The following is a 15990-nucleotide window of genomic DNA, read 5'->3' as shown; positions in this document are numbered from 1 at the left end:
TTTTCTGAGGCAAGGTCTGGCCATGTAGCCCAGGCTGGCCTTCAAGTTGCAGTCTCCCTGATTCAGCCACATGAGTGCTAGGATCACAGGTGGGTGCTACCATGCCTAGCTCTGATGGAACCCTCATACTCTATTCCTCACTTACCCAGAGTAGAGAGATTTCCAGAATAAAATCAGAAGAAAAAAAAAAATCTCCTCTTTTGGGGGCCGGGGAGGGTGGTAAGAACCTAAAGCCTGTTTGTATTAGGTAAGTTCTCTAACACTGAGCTACATCCCGAGACTTGATCTTTTGACATTTTGCTTTGAGACAGTCTTGGCTGGCCTTGAGCTCACTCTGTCGCCCAGGCAGGCTTTCAACTGACACTTTCTCTGCCTCAGCCTCTCCAACAGCTGAGCTGACAGACCTGTGCCTCCAGAACCACAGCAGGCTCCCCTTGACTGTTTTCATAAAGAGGGAGCCCAGCTCCGCTCCCAGTCTCTGTTCCTGCAGAGTCTCAACTTGCGAGCGGCCCATGAGCCCCTGAGGTCAGGAAAGGCGAGGGGCGCCCTTAACAGAGTTTCTTTCAAAAGGCAAGAGCCTGGAACTAAGTAAGGAGGGAAGGGGAGGTGAAGGCAGGTGGTGGGAAAAGACAGAATGAGTGCCCGGATACAGGAAGAACGGGCCTGTTTAATGAGACAGCTGGGTCTGGTTACAAACATCCGAAACTACAAAAGGACAGGCAGTTACATGATGGCCTCAAGATGCGACAGGAGGGGATGCAGGCACTGTAGTCACGGCGGAGGGACATCCTTCAGGACAATACACGTGACCAAGGGGTACACACGGAGGTCCCCAGCAAGGCTTAGTTGAATGGCCGGAGGGCAGGAGGGGATACCCTGGGCCTCAGACATGAGGGGTGATACTGTGGCCAGCTGCTGTGTGTGAGGCAAACGGGGGGGGGGGGGATGGTGGTGGCTGGTATTCCAGGGTTTTTTATCGAGGCCTCTCCCCCAGCAGCAAGCCGTTTGGGAACTGCTGGGATCCCTTGCCCATGAGCCAAGTCTTCTGCTGGGGAGGGCAGAGAGCTAGCTAGACCGCAGGTTGTTGAGTCCGTCTGGGCTAGGGCGTGCTGGCCAGCTGGGTCATGCCACCCTACCCCACCTGGCCCAGCCCCTCTGTGTTGCTGCGGGACTTGCTCCTGTCCTGAACGCTGGCACTCAGCTGTCTGCCCGGAAGCATGACCCTCCCACCCCCCACCCCCCACAGCCGGGGAGGACCTGGGATTCCGGGCCCTTAGGTACACATGGTAGATATGTACGTATATATATGTATATATAGATATATATATTTATATATAGGTTGTATATAGATTATATCTGTATATATGGTAGACGTGTGTGCGTGATACTCGGGTGACGAGGTGAGGCCTGCATGCTGGTCGGCAGAACGAAACGGGGCTGATTCATTCCCGGAGTGACTCGCAGACTTGTCCCCGCTTCCCCGCCAGCCCGCTCGCTCGCTCGCTGGCTAGGTCCCTCTCTAAGAGTGAGTAGAAAAGCTAAGAAGAGTGTGTCCCCTCTCTGCAAGGCAGAAGGGCCCCCACCCACCCCCAACGCTCAGGGGTCAGCATTCGGGCAGCCAGCGCCGCCTCCTGGCAGCTCAGGGGACTGCGGCCACAGCGAAGGCCTCCTTCCAGTAAGACTGTCGGGGGATTCCTCCAGCTTCCTTGGCACCCAGAAATGGAGGGTCAAGGAGGGTCTTCAGAACTCAGCCTTCTTCTCAAAGTGCTGCCAGGGAGGGGGGAGCTGGGAAAGGTCCTATGGCCCCGAAGAGGGCACAGTGGCCGGTGGGCTGTGGACAAGACACGAGATAGAGGTAACAGGTTACAGGGGTTAGAGCTGGCGGGAGACAGGGGGGCTCAGGGTGCTGTGGGAGGTGTCTGAGGTGAGGGCGGCAAGGTAGAGCACCTTCCACTGAGAGATGGGCCCAGCATCATGCAGTTGAAAGCCACAAGTCTCCATTACAGCAGAAGAGTCTCCATTATTGGCCCCATGTTTTAGTTACCCTAATGCCCCCAACCTGCTGTGTGACCTCAGGCAAGTCTGGTGGCCTGTGAGAGCCCTGGGTCTCTCCCTCAACAAAGTGGACAGTGCCTGCCCTGCCTGACCCATGCGATCGAGAGACGTACGCTGTGCAAAGAGCGTTTCACAGATTTCCGGGCCCCATACGATGTGAGTTTATTCATTTGGAAGCCGGTTGTGTCCTGTGGGGCCTGTCCCAGCCCTGCCCTGTTCCTCATGTCTAGGAGCCCCTGTGCACTTATTGGCTGCCACGGCCCCCTGCCCCGGCACCCCTCCGCCCACACAGTCACACACCCTGAAGCAGAGACAGTTAATAAACAGTGGTGTCTGGACCACTCTGCTTTTCTGATAAGAGGAGTTGGGCTGGGCCTTCTAGAAGTCAGCTCTGTAACTCCATCCCTGTCAGCCCAGGGGGGACGCTGGGGCCAGGCAGACATGTCTTCTTGAAGGCCTGTGCCCGATCCCAAACCCCACCCCATCCAACCCCAGACCAGCGATGGGGAAAGAGACTGTCAAGAGATGAGGGGACAGCCTCCCCCGCCCACCCAGTGTGACAGCTAGGGGAAGATGGAGGAGGCAGCTGTGCCCTGGCCCAGCTGTCGATCACACCATCCACATCCATCCAGTCCATATGGAGCACATGGAGGTAGATGACTTTTTGGTGGTCTGCTCATGTTTGGGGTTTGGCGAGAGCTAAGTCCCCGGGGTCCAGCTGTGGCAGAAGAAATGTGTGTGTGTGTGTGTGGGGGGGGGTTGCTGGCCATGTGTTTCTGATTCATTAGGGCTCGCCAGCCAGCTCTCCCTGCAGTCTCTCTAGGCTCTTGTAAAAAAAAAAAAAAAAAAAAAAGCGCTTTTCTCCAAAAGCAGGAAGTCTTGTCTCCTGGCTGTAAACAAACTCATCTTGGGCAGCTGAGGCTGAGCCTGCCTGGGGAGAAGAGTGGGAAGGAGGGCGTGCTCCTCTCATCTGCCTTCCTGAAGTCTCTCCCCTGCAGTCTCTCTGGGTGACAGCTGAAATGGGGGCAGATGACCCCAGTTCTTTAGCTCAGCCAGTGCCCTCCTCTAGCAGGTAAAATCTGCTTTCTCCATTCACTCCTGGGTCTGGGGCAGGCCAAGCCCAGCTGTGCACATCTGGAACTGGCCTAGTTGTAACTAGCAGTTTCTGAGAACTCTGCTCTCCTGGGGAACTGTTGATGGGAGCAAGCACAGTTTGGCTGGTTGGCCAGCGGCAGGAAGGGCAGAAGGCCTGGCCTCCCCGTGCCCTTGGGGACCTCCTCCGCAGAGCTGGGCGCGGGAGCCTGTGAGCCAGAGGTGGTAAGGGGACCCTGGAAGAGCCCAGAAGGAGACACTGCCTTTTCCATGGGAAACTGCTGGGAATGTTTCCTACAGTGTGTGTCCCGAGCTGCTGGCTGACCCCTGCTTCCCATCCCCGCCTCCGCTCTCCTGGCTACTTCAGCCCTGCCTTGACCCTTCCATTCAGCTCCCAGAGTCAGCTGCCTTTTGGGGGTCTGGGGGCGTGGCTGAGTGTTCCCGGTGGCTACCACCCACGTAGGAGGGCTAGCTCTCCCCAGTCGTCTGGAGTCACTGAGGCTGCCCACCATCCTGGAGCCAGAACCGGTCAGTCTGGAAGTAAACATGCCCTCATACTGTCATGTGAGTGACACCCATGACTGTTCCACACGGGCCTAGACATGTGGCGTGTGTGTCCTCGTGAACCTCCTGGCTCCAGCCCTGTTGAGGCAGAGGGCAGGCGGGAACGCCGGTCGGCACTGGGTGAAACACAGGCCCATGGGATTGCTACCACGGAGGAAGAGCTGGAGCTGGCCTGGGCAGCTCGGAGCCCGAGAGGCCGACTTTCCCCACCAGGAGACTTTACCTCCTCTCTGCCAGGTCACCACCATGGCCTTGGATGGCCTGAAGGTTGCCCTGCAAGGTCTACCCAGAAGATTTCACGTGGGGTTCACAGCTCTGTGCAGCCAACCCACAATGGCCTGCCTGATGTGTCCCTGCCATGGCCACTCAGTCCCTGGTCCCGAGAGAGATGAGAGGCCTAGGGGACAGGGAGGCTGCCCAGCCCACCCACACCCCCTCCTCACGTGGTGGTGTTGGGGACCTGCTGTACCCAGCCCACTTCCTTGTAGGCGGCAGTCACGTGGCTGTAGATGAGGCCACGCAGCTTGGCCCAGGCTCTCTGTGTCTCAGGCGGGAAGTCGTTGGCAAACTCCTCAGCGATTACCTCCAGAATGACGCCAGAGAGGATCTGGGGGGCAAAGGGGAAAGGAGGAATGAGTATATGGAACCCCAACCTGCTGGTGCCTCCAGGACTCCTGCTGTCCCATTCTGGCCTAGGGATGCGGGGGGGGGGGGTGGATTGTTCATAACCCCACAGTCAAATGGCTGCAGGCTCCTTGCTCTCAAGACAAGGGCTGTCCTGCACCTGCCCTTCCGTCCTGCTGTGTCACTGCCCACCCTGTCACCATCACTCCAGAGGACGAGGCTGGCAGCTCAGTGGTCCCTCCCAGGGCTCTGGAGTGAAGCCCGGGGGGGGGGGGGGGCGTAGAGCTGATACACGTTCAGTGAGGAAGGGACCGTACCTTGAAGTACACGGGCTCCACCTTGTGTTTGAGGGCATGGGCTTTGCCCACCAGGGCCAGCACAGAGGACACCTTGTCCGGGTCATGTAGGTTCTCCACAACAGTGTTGAGGGCTCCCATGACTCGGCAGGCGTGCTTCCGCAGCTGGGGGCTCCGCTCCATTTCCAGGGGCTCCTCCATGTGTTTAAACTGGCTGAAGTATTGCTTGGCAGAGGGGAAGTTCACAAAGAACCTGGCAGGAGGTAGGGAGGGAGGGAAGTATGAAGCAGGGGACCGCCTCTGGGACCCCTGGGGAGTGGTCACCGCTGGGGCTGGGGTTGGAGGCGCAGCCCCCTCCTCCATCACAGTCATTGCTTTCACTGCCACTCATAGCTGTCCTCAATCACAGTGTTTCCCTCTGGCCAGATCCCGCTGGGTCCACCTGCTGGATTTAACTTAGGCTGGCAGCTTCCCGGGCCAGGCCCCCGCCCACCTGGCCCCTCAGCTTCTTTCCAAGCCCTGCACCCCGTTCACGGCCTGTTCTAGTCACCGATCTGGCCAGAGCATGGGTTCTGCAGTCACAGGACAATTATTCAGCTTGTGATTTTCCCTTGGAGACAGGACCTCACTATGTTGCCCAAGCTGGCTTTGAATTTATGGGCTGGAGCAATTCTGCTGCCTCAGGCTCTCAAGTACCTGAGACCATAGGTATAGACACTGTGCCTAGTTTCTTCATTTTTTTTTTGTTTGCATTTCTTTTTTTTTAAAGTTTTTTTGTTTATTTATTTGAGAGAGACAGAAGGAGGCAGAGTGAGAGAGGGAGAGAATGGGCGCGCCAGAGTTCCCAGCCTCCGTAAACGAACTCCAGACGCATGCGCCCCCTTGTGCATCTGGCTAATGTGGGTCCTGGGGAATTGAGCCTCGAACTGGGGTCCTTAGGCTTCACAGGCAAGCGCTTAACCGCTAAGCCATCTCTCCAGCCCTAGTTTCTTCATTTTTTAATAAAGTTTTTTGTTATTGTTGTTTTTGTTTTTCGAGGTAGGTTCTAACTCTAGCCCAGACTGACCTGGAATTCACTCTGTATTCTCAGAGTGGCCTCAAACTCATGGCGATTCTCCTACCTCTATTTTACAGAGAGAGAGAGAGAGAGAAAGAGGTAGATAGAGAGAAAGAGAGAATGGGCACGCCAGGGCCTTTAGCCACTGGAAACAAACTCTAGATGCATGTTTTCCCTTGTGCATCTGGCTTACGTGGGTCCTGGGGAATCAGACTGAGTACTTAGGCTTCACAGGCAAACACCTTAACCGCTAAGCCATTTTCCCAGCCCTAAAACTATATCTTAAAAAAAATGGTTTAGATGCTGGGCATGATGGGCACACGCCTTTAATCCCAGCACTTGGGAGGCAGAGGTAAGAGGATTGCTGTGAGTTCAAGGCCACTGTGAGACTATAGAGTGAATTCCAGTTTAGCCTGGGCTAGAGTGAAACCCTACCTCAAAAAAAATATATATATATTTTTTAGGCCAGTGTGGTAGGGCATACCTTTAATCCTAGCACCCAGGAGGCAGAAGTAGGAGGATTGCTGTGAGTTCAAGGCCACCTTAAGACTACATAGTGAACTCCAGGTTAGCCTGGACTAAAGGGAGAACCTACCTCAAAAAAACAAAAATACATATTTAAAAAGAAAGAAAGAAGGGAAGGAGGGAGGGAGAGAGCGAGAAAGAAAGAAAGAAAAGAAAAGAAAGAGGGAAAGAAAGACAGTTGGAGAGATTTCTCAGTGGCTAAAGGTACTTGCTTACAAAGCCTGATTGTCTGGGTTCAAAGCCCAATACCCACCTAGAGTCAGATGCACAAAGTGGTGCATATGTATGGAGTGTATTTGAAGTGGCAAGAGATCCTGTTGTACCCCTTAACTCCTTGCAAACTATATATATTTGGGGGGGCTAAGAAGGGTTTCAAGGTAAGGTTTCACTAAAGCCCAAGCTGACCTGGAATTTACTTTGTAATCTCAGGTTGGCCTTGAACTCAGGGTGATCCTCCTACCTCTGCCTCCTGAGTGCTGGGATTAAAGGAGTGTGCTACCATGACCAGTGTATTCCTTACAAATAAATAAAAAATATTTTTTTTCTTTTTCTTTTCCTTTTTTTTGTTTTTGTTTTTGGTCTTTCGGGGTAGGGTCTCACTCTAGCTCAGGCTGACCTGGAATTCACTATGTAGTCTTCTCAGGGTGGCCTCGAGCTCACAGTGATCCTTCTACCTCTGCCTCCCGAGTCGTACTGGGATTAAAGGCGTGCCACTTCGTTATCTGGCTTTACACTGGTACTGAAGAATCTTTAGGCAAACACCTTAACCACTGAGCCATCTCTCCAGCCCCCTCTTTCTTTTTTTGTCAGAGGACAACTTCAGGTGTCAGTCTTCACTGCAGGGTCTCGCATTATGTGTTGGCATGGCTAGCTGGCCCCTGAGCTTCTGGGTGATTCTCCGGTCTCTGCCTCCCTCGCTCTAGGCATTCTGGGATTACAAAGGCTAGTGATACAGCATCTATCTGGCTTTCTGTGGGTTCTGGGATCTGAACTCAGAGACTCCTGCTTTAACCCCTGAGCCATCATTTCACCAGCCCCTTCTTTCCTTCTTTCTTTTTTTTTTTTAGAGGTAGGGTCTCATTCTAGCTCAGGCTGACCTAGAATTCACTATGGAGTCTCAGGGTGGCCTCGAAGTCATGGCGATCTTCCTAGCCCTGCCTCCCAAGGCCTGGGATTAAAGGTGTGTGCCACCATGCCCACTTTTTTTTTTTTTTTTGTGGCAAGACCAAACAGACTGCCTTTTTTTAAAATTTTCTTTTCTTTTTTTAAATGCAAGAGAGTAAGAGTAAGTCAGAGACAGCACATGTGCAAGACAGAGAGAAAAGCCGGGCGTGGTGGCGCATGCCTTTAATCCCAGCTCTCGGGAGGCAGAGGTGGGAGGACCGCCTGAGTTCGAGGCCACCCTGAGACTCCATAGTGAATTCCACGTAAGCTTGGTCTAGAGCAAGATCCTACCTTGAGAAACCAAAAAAAAAAAAAAGAGAGAGAGAGAGAGAGAGAGAGAGAGAAATAATTGCTGCACCAGGGCCTACAGCCCCTGTAATCAAACTCCAGACATGTGCACCACCTTGTGCACATGTGCAACCTTGCACACTTGTGTCACTTTGTGTGTGTGGTTTAGTGGGACCTGGAGAATATCTTGGCTGGATGTGGTGGTGCACGCCTTTAATCTTAGCACTTAGGAGGCAGAGATAGGAGGATCGCTGTGAGTTCGAGGCCAGCATGAGTCTACAAAATAATTCCAGGTCAGCCTGGCCTAAACTGAACCCTACCTCAAAAGAACAAAACAACAAAAATTTAATTTATTCATTTGAGAGAGAGTATGTGAGAGAAAGAGGCAAATAGAGAGAGAGAGAGAGAATTGGCGCATCAGGGCCTCCAGCCATTGCAAACAAACTCCAGACGTGTGCACCACCTTAGGCATATGGATTTATGTGGGTCCTGCGGAACTGAACTTGAGTCCTTAGGCTTTGGAGGCAAATGCCTTAAACGTGAAGCCATCTCTGCAGCCCCTATTTAACTTCCCTAAGCCTCAGACTCCTTGTCCACAAAATGGGGTCACTGTTCCTGTCTCCTGAGTTGCTGCGAGATTGCAGTGAGGGGCTGGGTGCGGGCAGCACAGTGTCTGTGGGCCACGGGGTCGGGGGATTCAGCCTTTCTTAGGAGAAAGTTAGCGCTCTCCTTGTGAACCAGGTAAGGCCAGGAGGGCCTCACTGCTGTCTCTGCCAGTGAAAAGGGACACAATCTCCCTTCTCCTGGCTGTCCTGCTTCCCTCCTCAGCCTGAAGCAAATACTGGCTGCTTGGTTTAATTAAATCTGCCGTTGATTTTACTTGTCTAGCGTGGCTTGTAACTACTTCATGTCTGCAAGTATTACCTTCCCATCAAGCCTGAAAACCTCTTTGAGCAGACTCCAAGCCCTCCTAGCTCCATTCCTTCCTCTTTCTTTCCTTTTTTCTTCTTCTTTTTTTTTTTTTTTTTTAATTTGTTTTTTCGAGGTCGGGTCTCGCTGTAGCCAGACTGACCTGGAATTCACTATGTATTCTCAGGGTGGCCTTGAACTCACAGTGATCCTCCTACCTCTGCCTCCCAAGTGCTGGGATTAAAGGTATGCGCCACCACACCTGGCTTCTTCTCCTTCCTTTCCTTTCTCTATTTTTCTTTCTTTTAATTAAATATTTATTTATTTGAGGGGGGGAGAGAATGATCACCCTGGGCCTCCAGCCACTGCAAATTAACTCCAGACACATGTGTTACCTTGCACATCTGCTTTACGTGGGTACTGGGGAATTGAACCTGGGTCCTTTGGATTCTCAGACAAGCACTTTAAACTGGTAAGCCATTTCTCCTGCCTCTTTTTTTTTTTTTTTTTTTTTTGAGGCATGATCTCACTCTAGCCCAGGCTGACCTTGAACCCATGGTGATCCTTTTTCCTCAGCCTTCAGTGCTGGGGTAAAAAATGTGAGCCACCACGCCTGGCTTTCCTTGCCCTTTCTAGTTTATTTGAAATTGTCTAATGTCCCCAACATATTGCTTTTATCACATCATATTCATGCCCCAAAATAATCAATGTCTCCCTCGTGTATACCAAAGTTGAAACTTTAACAGGACACTCCAGGCTTCTTACAAACGGTCCCCTGCTCAATTCTCTATCTTATATATTCTTGTAAGCCAACTCGGTTCCAACCAAACAGTGGCAGTTACCATTGGCTCGTCTCCTTTCCACAGTGCAATGCCTCCCTGGCTTATTCCTCATGTCAGATCTGCCCTCCCTGGCCACCCAGGCAAGCCCAGAGCCACCCCTGTCCCCTTGTAGCCACTGGAACGACCAAGGCGATTTTCTCTGCCGTCCTTTCAATGTGTCACGCTGGATCCCAAACTCACAAGCCAAGGTCGGATCTCACAAATGCTCCGACCCATCACCCCACGATTTGTACTGACAATGACTTCGGTACCCCCTCTAAGCTGTGAGAACTATGCAGGGTCTCAGTAAGAACTTGGGAGAGTGGACTATTTTGACCTGTGTTTGTAGGTGTCATCGCCCTCCTGGCCGTCTCCTTTGGGAGCAGAGAGCAACTTGCCAAGCTCTGAAGACAGGGCTCGAGTCTCCAATGTGAGAGGGACACACAGAGGAAGCATCTGGCCAGCAGCTGCATAGCACAGGGAAGTTCTAACAGTGACGGGGCACCACCCAAGTGCATGCTGGGTGTGACCTTAGGCAAACACTTCACACCCTCCCTGTCTGCCGGCAGGAGTGCCGAGAAATGTCTCCCAGCTGCTTGCTTCACAGATGCGTGGGTGCAGGTCTGAAAACGTACTGGCTCTTTTGGAGTGGCTTTGTGATGAGAAAAGCCCCGTCTGGAGTTAAATGTTGTCGAGCGTTTGTGTGTGTGTGTGTACGTGTATGTTTTCAAGGCAAGGTCTCACTCCAGCCTCAGGCTGACCTTGAACTCATGGCACTCCTCCTGCTTCACTACCTCCAGAGTGCTGGGATGAAAGGCATACACCATGGCTTAATTAGAGCTTTACAGTTTCAATAAAAATAAGATTCTGGGCTGGAGAAATGGCTGAGTGGTGAAGGCGTTTGCCCACAATGCCTAAAGACCCTGGTTCGATTCCCCAGGACCCACATATGCCAGATGCACAAGGCGTGTATGTCGGAAACTCGCTGCGGTGGCTAGAGGCCCTGGTGTACCCATTCTCGCTTTCTCTCCATCTGCTTCTTTCTGTCTCTTTCAAATAAACAAATAAATAAAATATTTTTAAAAATAAACTTTTTGGGCTGGGGAGATGGCTTAGCGGTTAAGCGCTTGCCTGTGAAGCCTAAGGACCCCGGTTCGAGGCTCGGTTCCCCAGGTCCCACGTTAGCCAGATGCACAAGGGGGTGCATGCGTCTGGAGTTCGTTTGCAGAGGCTGGAAGCCCTGGCGCACCCATTCTCGCTCTCTCCCTCTATCTGTCTTTCTCTCTGTGTCTGTCACTCTGAAATAAATAAAAATTAAAAAAAATAAATAAATAAACTTTTTAAGGGCCAGGCATGGTGGCACATGCCTTTAATCCCAGCACTTGGGAGACAGACATAGGAGGATCACCATGAGTTTTAGGCCACCCTGAGACTACATAGTGAATTCCAGGTCAGCCTGGACTAGAGTGAGACCCTACCTCTCAAACAAAAGAACTTTTTAGTTGACTGTGGGGGCCCACACCTCTAATCCCAGCAGTTGCAGCCAGCCGGGAGGCAGAGGTAGGGGATTGCTATGACTTTGAGGCAAGCCTGAGTGAGACTCCAGAGTGAGTGAGTTTCAGGTCAGCTTGGGCTAGAATGAGACCCTTTTTTGAAAAAACTAAAAAGATGGAAATAGGGCTGGAGAGATGGCTTAGCGGTTAAGCACTTGCCTGTGAAGCCTAAGGACCTGGTTTGAGACTCGATTCCCCAGGACTCAAGTAAGCCAGATGCACAAGGCGGTGCACGCGTCTGGAGTTCATTTGCAGTGGCTGGAGGCCCTGGTGCATCCATTCTCTTTCTACCTATCTGCCTCTTTCTCTCTCTGTCTATCACTCTCAAATAAATAAATAAACAGCAAAACATAAAAATAAAAAATCTCTTGGCCTGTTGTGTTGCCATTGTGAAAGTCATCTCCATCCCTCATTGTGTCTAGTTGCTAAGCGGACGCTCTACTCATTTCTCTGAGAACACCACAGGGGACATGTTTTGAGCACCCACTCTACGAGCTCTTGGGGTTGGCACTGTTTGCTTCCCATCTTTCAGACTAAGGATGCATGGCCAATGTTGTTTGAGAGAGAGGCAGCAAGCTACACCAGGAGGGAGCTAGGCTTCAACAGTGCTGGACAGGGCTTGGGTCTCATGCCAGGGTCAATCTCCTACTTCGTCCCCCAGCACCACGTGTGGCCCTGAGGAATGACCTTCCAGGAAGTGGGGTGCCAGGGCCTTGAGCTCTGCTGTCACCCTGGCTCCGCCAGCCCATGTTTCTTCCAGACTCTCCCAGGCTGGCCTGAGCTGCCAGGGAGAAGCCTCAGCAGCCAGCTTTGGGGAGTTTCTCAGCTCTCAGAGGCATCTGGGCTTCCAAGAGCCTGAAATAGGATAGTCTGAGTGTGAGGGGGAAGGTGTCAGCGTTACAACCAGCCGGGAGGGAGGTGTTCCCCCTCAGAATCCACAGTCCTCCTTGGCGGGGAGTAGAAAAGTGTGGGGTCTACCTCAGACCCCAAGCAGCTCTTTCCTCATTACCACCATCCTCCTAGCCTCACACCCCACAGGCAGGCTGGGACAGAAGTGGGGAGGCAGGACAGCTGGGTGGTCAGAGAGAGAGAGAGAGTCTTAGGCTCTACCTGGGGCCTGGTCCTTAGTTTCTTATTGGGTGTGGGAAGACCCAAGGGTGGGCCTTGGGAAGCTGAAAGAAGCTGATGGGTCTTGGCCTCACCCTCCTTCTTCCTCTTGCCACAGGTTGGATCTCAGGAGGAGGATGGACATGGAAGTCAGCGGCACTTAGAGCTGCCTAGGAGTGGCTGAGACAGTGCTGGTCCAGATTAAGGGCCTGTTCCAGTTATCACAGGCAAAAGGTCAGGTGAAGTGGTGGTGGAGGTCGGGGGGAACCAGCAGGCCAGATCTGATTGCTCCTCAGGTCTTCCCAGACTCACTGTGGGCCTTTGTCAGAGCCCTGAACTTATCAGTAAATACCTCCCCTAGCCAGACCCTGTCCCCGGGTGTCAGTGGTATAGAGAGGAAGAAAGCATCCAGGGATCCAGACTGAGCCCTACCCTCAGGCCCTGTTCCTCTGCCCCCACTGCTCCAACTGGTAAGTGGCACGTCCTTGGACCTTGCCTTGCTTTCTGTTGGTGGCCCATGTGGGCCCCAGGGTAGGACACAGGGCTGAGAGCGGCCCTCTGGGGATGCAGTCTGGGCATCTGCAGCTCGCTCCCCACTGTGTGCTTGTGTGGGTGCTCACGTTGCCAGTCTGCCTCAGGGTGTCTGAGGCTCTGGGATCCCCATCCTCCTCTCAGCAACCCCCCCCCAACACACACACACACACACCCTGGCTGGGTTGCTGGGCCTGCGAACTCGGAAACAGCTGCCCCTTCCTCAGGAATCCTCCCCTAACTCCTTCAAACTGCTGCTTGCTCTTTTCCTCCAAACTCTATTTCTGAGTTGGAATCTGGGCGTATCAATATGGATAGAGTAGTTTCCAGGCTTGGGGGAGACAGAAGGGAGAGAGACAGGGAGAAGATGAACTGGAGAGGAGGCCAGCCCGCGGAGACAGATATGCACCACAGCTGTCCTTCCACAGAAAGGTCTCAGCCATCTTCACACAGCAAGGCTGTTCTGCTCTGTCCTAGATATGACAGGGACCTGAGGGGCAGTATGGTCCTAGCTCTGCCTGTACCCACAGGTCCAGCATGTGTGGGGACAGTCTAGATTTGATGTGTAGCTACCATCAATTTCTAGCTTGCGGGACTTGGGAACATCACCTGATCAGGAACGGTGTGTGGACACCGTGCGCAGGTGTGGAAACACAATGTCACTTGGGAGGGGGTCCTCAGGGCCACTGGTCCCAGAATGAACCTGAGGCAGGGACACTATATGTCCTTCCTGGCTCTGGAGGTTTCAGGGTGGGGACCTGTCCCCTGGAAGTCAAACCACCCCCCCCCAAAAAAATAAAACAACTCAGCACCGCTTGCATCTCAGGGGACTGTTGGCTTCTGAGCTCACCTGTGCCTCACCTGGTTCTCTGCTGGCCCTCACCTTTGGGGCAGGACGGGGCAGCTGGGCCTCCGTGTCTGCTGACTTCCCTGCTCTTTACTCTGTTCTTGGTTGGGGCAGGGTGGGGGGGGCTAAGCTGGATAGGGGGTCTGCTCTTCTTCAACACCATTCGCAGCTGAGCCTCAGTTTTTCGCATCTCTAAAATGGGGTCGCTTTTGTGGAGCTGGTCAAATGTGTGGGCATACAGTTGCTTTGACCGGTTGGTGTGTGTGTGGGGGGGGGGGGGGGTCACCGGTGTGGAAGACCCAGCTGCGTCTGAGTCCAAGGAGGAGAGGGGACCCAAAGTGCCTTCCTGCGTCTGGTTCCTAGTGATCTCCGAGCCCAGGGTGGGGGTAGGGACCAGGAGAGAATCAACCAAGGTTTCTTATCTCCCCAAAGCATCCAGCCCACCCCGGACCCGTCCTCAAATTTGCAGCTGGGAAGGTGGCGCTGTTGCTCGGACCCAGGCCGAGCCCCTGCACTACCGGACGCCTGACTGCCACCCTCCCTGGCCCTGGGCCCGAACCAGGTCGGAGCGACACCTACCTCACCAGGATGGCCACCCCCACGTCCTCGCAGTTGCCATACAGCCGGGCCCACGTAGCCTGCACCGCCTTCCTCTCCGCCTCGGACAGCTCCTCGCTGCGCTCCCGGCGCTCGATCTCCATCTCGCCGGGCACTTTCTCCATGGGCAGCTCGGAGCCGAGCCGGCTTCGCTGGGCGGCGGGGTGCGGGGCGCCGGGGCGCGGGGCGCTGGGGCTGCGTGCGCGGCGGGCGGGCGGCCGAGGAGTGAGCGCCGGAGGGAGGGAGAGAGCGAGCGAGTGTGTCTGTGCGCGCGTGTGTGCGCGCGTGTGTGCGAGAGTGCAGGGTGTATGTGCGGGGGGCGGGGGACCGCGAGCTGGGGGCGGGGATGTGGTCTGCTGGAAGGACCAAAAAAAAAAAAAAAATGTTAAAAAATAAATAAATAAATCCGCTCCCAAACCTCCAGTCTGGTGTCGGGGGAGCGGATTCTGGCGACGTGAAGCTGGGCGGGGTGGGGGCGTCGCTGCTGGCGCCCGCCCACCCGCAGGCTACCGCGGTCCCCCCCCCCGAGAGGGGCGAGGACGAGGAGGAGGAGAAGGAGGAAGAGGAGGAGTGGCCGACGCGCCCGAGGGTCTTGGGAGGCCGCGCCCCAATGCGCCCGGCTGCTGCGGGGCTCGGTGGGGGGCGCGCGGGGGGACTCGGTGCTGCGCGCCGGCTCTGCACCGGAGCGTGTGCGCGCCCCCTTCGCGTGGCGGGGGACCGACTCAAAGTCAAACAGTCCCGGGGTCTGGCCGTCTGTCCTGCCGGAGGGGACAAACTGGAGCCCCGCGGCGGACAGAGCTGGGCTCCCGTTGGAGCGTCATTCCCAGCACCCGGGACCACCCCACCCCCAGGCTCTGTCAGGTGGAGGACTTGGGGTCACCTGACGCTCCAGCTCCCTGAACCCGCGCACACCTCCAGCCTCGGGAGCTGGAGCAACCCCGGTTTCTGCCCACCAACGTGCCCCTGCGCGGGCAATTAATGACACAGGCAAGCAAGAGCCAGGCACTGTCCCGACTTCTGGCCCCCGGGGTTTTTGCAGGATAAAGTCCCGCGAAGAGGCAGTCGTGTGTGACAGAGAAGACGCGGGAAGATGCAAGTCTCAAAGGCAGTCACAGGACAGTAGAAACATTCTCGGTGACTATAAAGACCCCAACTTTGGGGGTGAGGAAGACAAATCCTTCATCCTGTTGCGCTGCTCAGGGAGACTCGAGATTGGGTTAGAAGTAAAGACCAAAGGCCCCATTGGCGGTGGGGTGACCAGGCAAGCCTGAGGCCACAGAAGGCCTGCAGTATCTGACACAGGTGCCACGGTGTACTTAGGACATCTCTGGTTCTCCCTAGTCGCTAGGTTCACACCTATCCTGCTTGACTTGGCGTCCCATTGTCCCAGGCATCCACAAGGGGTGGATCCTATTTAATATCTGATTTCAAGCAGGTTGGGTGGCTGCACACCTTTAATCCCAGCACATGGGAGGCAGAGGTAGGAGGATCGCAGTGTGTGCGTTGAGGCCAGCCTGGGGTGACAGAGTTCCAGGTCAGCCTGGGCTACAGTACGACCCTACCTCAAAATAAATAAAATCTGATTGAGGACCAGAGCCATGGGGGACAGTGAGAACCTGCATGGGGCCAGGTTGTCTGGTGGGGCGACTTTCCCTTGATTTCAGGATTGGTGGGCCTGATAGGACCGGGGGCCCCTGGGTAGGGGGCCTCTTATCTGAATGCCTTCTGTGGGTCTTGGAGGGACTGGAGGTTACAGCATTCTCCGTGCATGTCCCAGCCCTGCCGTGGCTAGCTCTTGCTCCCCTTATCACTTCACTTCCCACAGCTGAGGAGGAAACTCCCAACCCACAGCCCGGGAGGTGCACCTGGGTTGTAGAAAGAAAGAGGAGCCTCATTTCTATTGATTTTCATCTGCTCCTTCGCAAACTGTATGTCCTATAGTGCAGGAAAACTCAGTCGT

The 15990-nt window shown here is 54.3% G+C and overlaps 1 protein-coding gene across 1 annotated transcript; it reads right to left on the bottom strand.

The window, feature by feature from the left end:
• Positions 1-647: 647 nt before the first annotated feature.
• Cygb (cytoglobin) lies at positions 648-14190 on the bottom strand. The gene is made up of 4 exons (XM_004655216.2): positions 14013-14190; positions 4653-4884; positions 4155-4318; positions 648-1831 (listed from the first exon to the last, which is right to left on the bottom strand). Exons 1-4 carry the CDS (start codon positions 14153-14155, stop codon positions 1798-1800), a joined length of 573 nt encoding a protein of 190 aa, XP_004655273.1. The 5' UTR covers positions 14156-14190; the 3' UTR covers positions 648-1797.
• Between the last annotated feature and the right edge of the window lie 1800 nt (positions 14191-15990).

Source organism: Jaculus jaculus, chromosome 9, assembly GCF_020740685.1.
Source record: "Jaculus jaculus isolate mJacJac1 chromosome 9, mJacJac1.mat.Y.cur, whole genome shotgun sequence".
NCBI classification, from domain to species: domain Eukaryota; kingdom Metazoa; phylum Chordata; class Mammalia; order Rodentia; family Dipodidae; genus Jaculus; species Jaculus jaculus.
The sequence above is the reverse complement of the archived record's forward strand: the minus strand, read 5'-3'. Positions and strand labels throughout refer to the sequence as shown.

What these genes read in the sequence shown, in the direction of transcription:
- Cygb (XM_004655216.2), bottom strand. Translation starts at nt 14,155, where the DNA reads ATGGAGAAAGTGCCCGGCGAGATGGAGATCGAGCGCCGGGAGCGCAGC. An exon ending in GGGGTGGCCATCCTGGTGAG is followed by an intron (nt 4,885 to 14,012) that starts GTAGGTGTCGCT and finishes ACCTCCTGCCAG; the next exon opens with GTTCTTTGTGAACTTCCCCT. An exon ending in CAGGTCCCCAACACCACCAC is followed by an intron (nt 1,832 to 4,154) that starts GTGAGGAGGGGG and finishes TCTTGTCCACAG; the next exon opens with CCCACCGGCCACTGTGCCCT.